Source organism: Panthera onca, chromosome C1 (assembly GCF_046562875.1).
Source record: "Panthera onca isolate mPanOnc1 chromosome C1, mPanOnc1 haplotype 2, whole genome shotgun sequence".
Classification (NCBI taxonomy): domain Eukaryota; kingdom Metazoa; phylum Chordata; class Mammalia; order Carnivora; family Felidae; genus Panthera; species Panthera onca.
In genome coordinates, this window is record NC_138346.1 from 22535800 (window position 1) to 22545092 (window position 9293).

The 9293-nt window shown below is 35.9% G+C and overlaps 1 protein-coding gene across 4 annotated transcripts in view; it reads left to right on the top strand.

The window, feature by feature from the left end:
* BARD1 (BRCA1 associated RING domain 1) overlaps positions 1–8266 on the top strand; it is an 82586-nt gene extending 74320 nt beyond the window's left edge. For 3 of the 4 annotated variants that reach the window (XM_060623459.2, XM_078450899.1, XM_078450900.1), the window contains 2 exons: positions 4660–4757; positions 5831–8266. In XM_060623459.2, the coding sequence (XP_060479442.2) occupies positions 4660–4757; positions 5831–6163 (431 nt within the window). In that variant the 3' untranslated portion in view covers positions 6164–8266. The remainder of the gene's footprint in view (positions 1–4659; positions 4758–5830) is intronic. The other variant, XM_060623460.2, reaches the window with a different exon arrangement.
* The last annotated feature ends 1027 nt before the right edge of the window (positions 8267–9293 follow it).

Here is a 9293-nt window from a genome sequence, read left to right on the forward strand (position 1 = left end):
CACAGTTGTGTAAGGTTTCCTGTGATGATTTCCTTTTTTCTAAAGTTTAGTGATATCATAGGCTCTTTGCTTAAAAAGCGCAACTGAAAAGCATTTGAAAAATAAAGTATTTTGTTTGTACAATTTGGATATTCATTTTTAATAGAGTCAGAGGGTAAATTCTTCAATATTTATTTTACTAATATTTTGAGTTCCATAAGTGTCCACTTTGGATATAATGACATATTTATTAGGACTTAATTTTGACATAGAATGATGTTTGATTCTGTATTTTATTTGTTTATTTTTTTAGGACATTACATGTTGGCTGAGAGTGATCTTTAATTCTGAAATTTTCAGTGCTATTTCAGCTATGGATAGCTCCAGAAAAATAGCAGTTCTTTAAAATAAGGGTTTATTTACTGCTCTAGGTTTTGAAGAAAAAGAGCAGATTCTATAGCCCTTCATGGAGGGGTAGTTTCCCCCTCTGGACATTTAACAGATCTCCATGTGAAAGCTTTATTCCATCTTCATTGTATTCTGTAATCATTTGTGTATAGCTGTGGTTTCAAGGACCCCTTTTTTCCTACTCCTTCCCATTTCCATGATGTAAAACTAGATTTTTTCCCCCTTCTAAAACTAGATTAAGATAAAGCTGATTAAGCTTAGTATAGATTCACAAACATCACCAGCGGTTTGTGAAAATACACATTCATTGATATATGTGATGTTATGAGATGTAGGAGGTTAAGAGTGGTTACTAGAGATTTAGAATGAAGGAATATTTTTCTGTATAGTACAAGCTTCTCTTAAAGCCATTGTAGCCCAGAATCCATAGGCTGCATTACTATGCAAAGATTCCAGGCTTTACTAAGGTAGCCAGAGCTCCCTTAATGACTGAGTTAATGACTTTGAGTTAAGCAGCACTTGGGGAATTGAGCTGCTTTCCCATATATAAAAAAGTAATAAGATCGGGGCCAAAGGAAAGCTTACCTGAAATAGTAGACATGATCAGGAATATATCTGGGTTAAAAGAATTTCTGAGTTTTAAAAAACCGGTACTTCATTCCTATATTTCTGAAAATGGTAGTTTCAGTCAAAATCCCAAAACAATGAACATGTGAAAAGGAAGAAAGGATCTAAACTTTTTATAAGGATAGTGGCTGGACACATTATAAAGTATCTATCATTCCGGCATATGTAGAAATCTGTGTTTACATAAATAACATAGCTTATTTACCTAGTTATTTCAGTTTGGAAATTATTAGCTGAGAAAGCTAATAAGTGGTCTTGTATATGCTGCTTATTTCTTCAAAAGAGAGGATAAAGGATAAGTTCTTTTTGCTGAACTATTTTAGTGACGGATGATGAAATAATGACGACTTTGCCAAGTACATGGTATAAACATAACACATTTTTTGGTTAAATTTTAAGAAGTATCTTTTAATTGGAGGAAAGTGGCCTATTTTTAAAGTTTTTTTTAATGTTTATTATTTTTGAGATAGATAGCAAACAGGGAAGGGGCAGAGAGAGTGAGAGAGAGAATCCCAAGCAGGCTTCTCGATATCGGCACAGAGACCAACACAGGGCTAGAACCCACAAACTGCGAGATCATGACCAGAGCGGAAATCAAGAGTCAGACGCTCAACCGACTGAGCCACCCATGTGCCCCAGAAAGTGGTCTATTTTTAAATTTTGACATACATATAGAGAGAATAAGCATTACAGTATATATTGTATTTTGGATGATTTTATGTCAGTGGCTGTTATGAAAGTTCTGATACTTTGTTTAACACAGAAGATGGGTTTAAGAATTTTTGCTGCAGTTTGCTTAACTTTTTATTGAATAAATAAAAATTTGTAAATACCATCCATTGTTTTGACTTGTTAATTAGGTCATATTTTGCCTGGTAGATTCTTCCATTTCATTGATGATGTTAATGTCTCACTTTAAATTGCTGAAAGTTTCTTTTTTTTTTTTTTTTTTTACTTTTAGTAAATCTTGGTTTACCTCAAAAGAGGTTCACTAGAAAATTGATACGAATTTGTAATTTTTGTAAATGTTGAGAAGAGTAGCAATTTAGGCATCAGATTAAGTAAAATCATTGATTCACTAAAAACAAAGCCAAATGCATTGTTCGCCCCATACCCCCTCCCCCAGGATAGTCGGCACTTTTTGCCATTTGTTATACTTTTTGCTAATCTCTTAAAAAATATGGATCCTCCTACTTAGTCATCTACTAAGTGGTTATATGACTTATTGTAAGAGAGGTACAATACCTTAAATCTGTGTAGAAAATGCCTGGCATTTCCTTAGATGTTTCATTTTTTTTTTTTTTTTTTTTAAACAAAGAGTAAAGCTTAAAGAAGAAAAAAGATTAAAAAAACTTCTCTAGGAATTGGAAGATATCAGAGTTCTCATCTCCATTGTGTCACTGAGAAAACTGCTTAAATCTCTTAAGACTTCAGTCTCTATCTGAAATGAAGAGGTCGATTAGACAAAGCATCAAGAGTTTCAAATTGGCAGCCTGAGGACCAGAGCAGATACGACTTATGTGGACCAGCTCTGTCCCATGTAGCCATTCAAGTTTCAAGTTTCAAGTTTCCTGTACATTTCCTAGTGGTTGCAGTCTCCCCAGCTTCCTACCACTTAACATGATGTTCCTCACACGTTTACCTAATCTGAGGGCCCTCGGAGACACTCGAGTTGCAACCCTTGGACTAGATGTCACTCCTGACTTTCAAAAATTGATGTTTTCTGTGCTGTGACAGCAATTAACAATACTTAGTCATCATTCAAACATGTTATTAAAGACCTGGACACTATTCTTTAATTTTCAGGGGGAAAATGCTTTATTTTCTTCTTTAACTTGATATAAGTGGCACAGAGAGTTGGCAGATTATTGCTTAGAATAAGAGAACATCAGAGGAATGTATTCTTAATTCAACTCACTAATTAGAGCAATGGATTTTCCTGTCTTACCCTATAGAACTGTACTGAGCATCTGCTATAAAGCTGTAAGTTTTATGATTTGGGGCACCTTCCCACTACAGAAGCACTGAAACAGCCATGCTGCCCTGTTTGTGACTGCCCTGGGCAGTTTGTGACATTCTTGTGTCTGCTGATTGATACTAATGCCAGCACGGTGCCAGGATCAAAAGATACCAGTGTAATAAATAGGCTTTTTTGACAGTTTAAATAATCAACCAAATAAATTTACAAAATGGGTAAGCAGCCGGCATAGGCACAGCCCATTTATTTATCCTTGTAGTTAGACATTTGCCATTCACTTGTTACAGTAGTTACCATGGGAGTATTCAGTCCTTGACTTTATATGCTGGCATGTTCATCTAAAGATACTGATAGGAATGTTCTGCAGAGCTATAGGAAAGGAGGTTTAGGAAGGCGGGGCGGGGGGGGGGGTGGCTCATGCTGAAGAGATGAGAAGTAAAAACAAATATTCACATGTAAAATAATAAGTTTAAGGTAAGTCCACGATTTAGATTGCTAATGTTTTTTAGGTTGGTTTTTAATATAGAAACAGTATATGATGTAAGCACACTGGCAGTGTCTCTAGTATGATACTTTGACCTAGTCAAAATTTTTGAGACTCCTTTTCAATAGACAGTACATATTTTAATATTAGCTCCATTAGAAAGATAGTTTTTTACTCAGTGGGCAATTATTAAAAATTACAGTATTTTTAAAATGCAATTTTTATGCAATGCAGAAACCCAACAGTTTTTATAGAACCATTATATTTATGATAAGTTAGTGAGAATAATAAGATTCAGAAATTCATCATAACAAACTTGGCTAAATATGAATTTTGTATTAAAAACATTGGGAGAAGGCACACCAAAGCATAAGCAAAACTAACAAATTAATAATCACATGATAGGGAATTATAGATATCCCAGAGTTGAATGTTGAATTTGAATATACGTTAATAGTCCCAGGTTAAGAAAAAAGTTCAGTCTCTTGACAGAGCTCTGCTTTTGGAGAGATGGAGAATTCGGTTGTTAAAATCTTCCGACTTTTATATATTAAAGCAGCATCTTGGATCATTTCTATTGAAACATCTCTAAAGCATTTGGCATATTCTCCAAGTTGTCCGTGGACGGGAGACTTCAGTTGTGTACCTGTCAAATCCCAGACCTGTCCCAGGCTCTGGGACAAGCACTGTAGTGTCCCTACTGGGTGCCCAGCTGAGCTAGGTGTGTGGACCCACTGAAGAATCTAACAGGAGGGTAGACCTAGGACTGGAAATGAGAGGTGCTGCTGGTAGGCCCTCAGGTTCAAACCATTGTGGGCTGCACTACATGAGGGACTTTTTATTCACCTTCATTTTGGTAATTGGTATAAATAAAAATTTAGATTTGTATAATTGCTGTGAACAGCGTATTGATTTAGGTTTCTCAGAAAAGAAACTAAAATTAGTGTTCAGTACTACTTCATTGTTCAGTCCTCTGAAGGAAAGATTTTTTTATATTTTCTTTACGTGGAAAACATTTTTAATCATATTTTGTTTTAACATAAATAAGGTGTCTGTTTCTGTTTCAGAACAATACTTAAAACAGTGATGGAGAAGAAAAGTCATCTAGGTAAATTGTTTCAGTAAGAAACAAATACTTGATATTTATTTTCCTCTTATCCTTTTTTTTTTTTGTTGTTGTTAGGGGTGAAAGCATGTCTACAAAGAAAAGCATGTGAACAGGAGGAAAAGTATGAGATTCCTGAAGGACCACAGCGAAGCAGGCTCAACAAAGAACAGCTGGTATTTTTCTTTTGTTACTACTTTCATTGTTCTTATTATAACTTTATATCATCACCATCAGGAAAAACTTCTCTTGCCCTTTCAACAAGTACAGGTGACTGATTAAAATTTTAATTGTGCTTATTTCAAGCACTTGATTCTGAGAGATGATCACAATGAGCAGTAAAATCCAGAAGGTGATAATTTCATACTGTTAATGGATTGTTGGCATCTTGAACATTCCCATAAACCTTTCAGAATCTGGGGAGAAGTCTCAGATGCAGAAAGTCACTTGAAAGAAGACTTATGGCTGCTGCTTGTATTGAGTTCCCATATGTCTTTATTGCCACATACTGCAGGTTTAATGGATGCTATTCCATTATCCTGTGTACATATATATATTAGAAATGACGAAGAAGAATTTTCGCAGAAGACAACTGTGAAACTTTTTTATTCAATAGAACACAAAGAAATGTGTTTCATAGCTAATTGGATCCCTAGCCATGGCATCATAACATACTCTACCCCAAGGAATATGTATCTGGAACCCTGGAGGCCACCCTCCCGCCAGGACTGTCCTGGAGACCTGAGGTTGGTAACATATAGAGACCTGAGTAAGGATGGGCAGAACTGGATAAAGATCCAGAGAAATGATGTTACTCCTATAATTTTATTAAATGTAGCCCAGGATCCCTGAAGTACATTTCAGATACCCTAGGAATTCTTGAGGCTTTAAGTCCCACCAAATATGAATAACATTCTGTTAAAAGAAGTGTGATGAGCAGTGTTTGTTTGCTTTTTAAAATACATACCCGCACACACTCGTTCCCACATGCATACGCAAAGCACACCTAAAATCTGAAGGGGGGAAAGTACCTGAGATGGTGACTCAAGGAAGCAATCATAAATAGGAAATCTATAAAGCGAAGTCTTTTTCCTGACCCAATAGTGTACTTGAAATGCAGCTTATCCCAGCACTTCTTTGAAGCAGCTTCTTAACTGCTCATGACTATTTATCTTTATTTTCCTCATTCCTATGCAGTGTTTTTAAATGTTTTCATCTGCTTTTAACAAGTTTTTTCTTGTTATTTCAGTTGCCAAAGCTGTTTGATGGCTGCTACTTCTATTTTGGGGGAGCCTTCAAACACCATCCAAAGGACAACCTTGTTAAGCTTGTCACTGCAGCTGGGGGCCAGGTTCTCAGTAGAAAGCCCAAGCCGGACAGCGACGTGACTCAGACCATCAATACTGTCGCGTACCATGCGAAAGCTGACTCCGATCAGCGCTTCTGCACGCAGTATATCATCTATGAGGATCTGTCTAACCATCGCCCAGAGAGGGTGCGGCAGGGCAAAGTCTGGATGGCTCCTTCCAGCTGGTTTATAGATTGTGTGATGTCCTTTGAGTTGCTCCCTCTTGACAGCTAAATATCGCACCAGATTAATGTTTCAAATTGAACTTACACAGTGTGAGAACCAGCCATTGCACTGTTTTCATCATATACATGTTTACAAATAGGTAGACTCATTCATGCACGTTTTTTCCTTGAATTAAAAAAGAAAAAAAAAAACTTATGCCAGATTAGGAATTCATTCTGTGTTTGCCATTTAGATGCTGAGATTGCTTTGAAGGATGTTTCTTTTTAAAACTGGTGTATGTTTTGATTCATCATGTCTTTTTATTCAGATTATCAGCTATTAAAGATTAAGGAGAGAGTTTCAGAACTATGGGTTAAATATACAAGTAGTATCATTATCATCTCAGCCTTTTAATGTTCTTTGATGAAAAAAATCCACACTTGCTGCCACCAGCAAAAATACTTCCCATCCTTTGGTGAACAAGGAATATTGTCAAATAATTGATTCTGGCTTTATTGTAATGAAAGTAGAGTACCTGGTCCTAATGTACCACCACAGGTGTTAAATTCTTCTGTCTACAATTGTCGTCATCTTACGTTGTGTTTAGTTTCTTATAATGTACGTGGATGTCAGTTCCTACATTTTTATCCCTTTTTATCTATTCATCAAGAAATCATGACTTAAACCATAACATTATTCTTAGGTGGTGAAAACATCGGGCTTATGGTACATATTTTTATTGTATATACTTGCTTATTGTTAGCTATCACTTTGTAACTGTGTTTCTCTACAGTATATGTATGTATAGATACACTTAGAGTATATGTATATATATATACACTTATAAATACATATGCACACTTAGAGCATTTTCTTTAACACATTTTAGTATCAATATTGCTTAGAAGGTCTTACTAGACTAGCAAATTGTCAATCAAATATTAACAAATTAGGAACCAGTCTTTCTCTGGTAGACCTTGCTATATATGCTAAAATAATTGTTTTTGAAGGTCTTAATTTCTTTTTTTGTAAAGGTTTTTTTTTTTTTTTTTTTCCACTTTAGATTGCTGTGGAGGCAGAAGTTGGGGATTACTTGATTTAGAACAGATTTTTGTCCATGTGATACATAAGGCTCTAACAGTAAGTCTAAGGGTAGGAGTGGGAAGGACTTACTTCTAATACCAAGACAGTTAAGGTTTGATGAGAAGAGTGGACAGGACACCACCTGAGAATGGGAGGCCTGGGGGAGGTTCCTCTGATTGAAGTGTTCTCATTTGTGAATGAATCGACAAGGTAAATGAGATCATTTAAAAATATTCTTTAAGAAGCAGAATTCTTGAGTAAGTCTCCCTAGAAATTGAATCTAGTGCTAACATTAAAGACATAGGAAGGGAGACACTGTGGGCCCGGCCAGGTTTGGTCCCTGGTGGGCTAGAGAACAGTTTAAGTCCTGGATGAGAATACTGAGAGTGTGAAGTTAATAAACCTATTAAAGTTCATTTATTTGTAAGTTTGAGATTCTGCGGATTATTTAAAAATAAATTTTATTGTAATTCCTCTTTTGACATGTTACTTTTCCATATCAAGAAATGCACTATGTAAATGCAGTGATAAACTGTGGACCCTGACCTTCAAGGATGAATCGGCTCTGAAAAAGCTCTCCAACCAGTAATGTGTTTGTCCCACATTTCATCCTAATGGAGAATGATGAACACCATAGCACCAAACAAATCTGAGGGGTTAGATAATGTCTGGATTACATAATTTAAGACTCTCTGGGATTTGGGTTGTCATTTTTGACTTATAACTGACTTTTAGTCACTTTCTATTGCCTCATCGGTCACATTTCCTAGACAGGTTTGTGTGTGTTCCTCTGATTTGAATCCCTGTTTGTGAAACAACTTTGAGGGTTGCCGCTCACTCTCCTTCAGTCATTTTCTGTGTTTATCCTCCCTCTCCCTTCGTTGTACTGGGTCTACCACTATTAAGCAGTTGTTTTGTAGTTTTTCTTTGGTTTCTTTAAATATATTTTGACAGCAGTTGGTTGATGTTAAGCTGTTAAATCTTGTGATTTCCGTATAGATACACTTGTAACTGTTTCCATTTTTTGATCATAGATTCCAGCTTCTTTTTTGTTTACTACAAATCATTAAAGTTACTTGTGTTTCTGTATCTCTGTATCTTCTATAGAAGTAGCTCATTCTGCACCGTTGAAGAACAACACAGGTTAGCAAGACCTGTGCTAACAAAAGCTTATCTTTTGGGACATTAATGCATTGCAATTAATTTTGGATAGAAATATTTCTAAAGTATATTAGGCACTTTATTACGTTACATAAATTTGTCTGAATACAATGTAACCTTGATAGTTGGAATCCTCATTAAGGGCATCAGTTATTACAGGATGATTCCTTCATGGTTCCGTTAAAGCCAGAGGGTAGGTGGCTTGGCCACAGTATTACACATGGCTGCTTTCTAGTTCTGCCTGCGTTTTGTAGTTTTTTTCCCCCTTGGCAGCCGCTACTTTGTCACTACTTATCTGTTCCCCTTAATAATTTACCCTATCTAACTTTTTTTTTCTTTTGACTTGCTAAGGAATGAAAACCAGGTGGGAAGTATATTAGAATTATGAGCAAAATGGGGATAAAGAATGTGTGAGGGTTTTGGTGATTCACCCATGAGTTAGATACTTCAATTTTGTAGATAAGATTTACCATTTATTCTGCCTGTCTTGACTTCTTTAGAGACTGCTTTGTGAATTTGGTGATTAGGTGACCTCTGCATGTTTTGGGAGGTTTGATGTTTCTTTGGGACTAAGAAGATTCAGGGAGGGGCAGTCACGTTGCACATTACCTGTAATTATCTCCTTGGGTTGGGGCAAAAACAGTGCCCGTTGTGATTTGAAAGTTCGTGGACCTCATCACAGTCACAGATGTATATTCTCTTCTATAACCAGAACACATTAAAATGACAGGAAATAATATTTAAGAACTGTAAGCCACTTTTTTGTTTGAAGATGGACTGCCCTACAAATTGTGAACTTAACATATGATTTTATCATCAAATCACCCAATAAGTAAAAACTAAGCAATTACAATCTTTTTTCAGTCAGCTAATACATATTATGTTTGGCTACTTAGTTGCATACTGTCTTATGAATTAAGGATTGCTGATTATTTGTGTGCCTTTCTAAGGCACA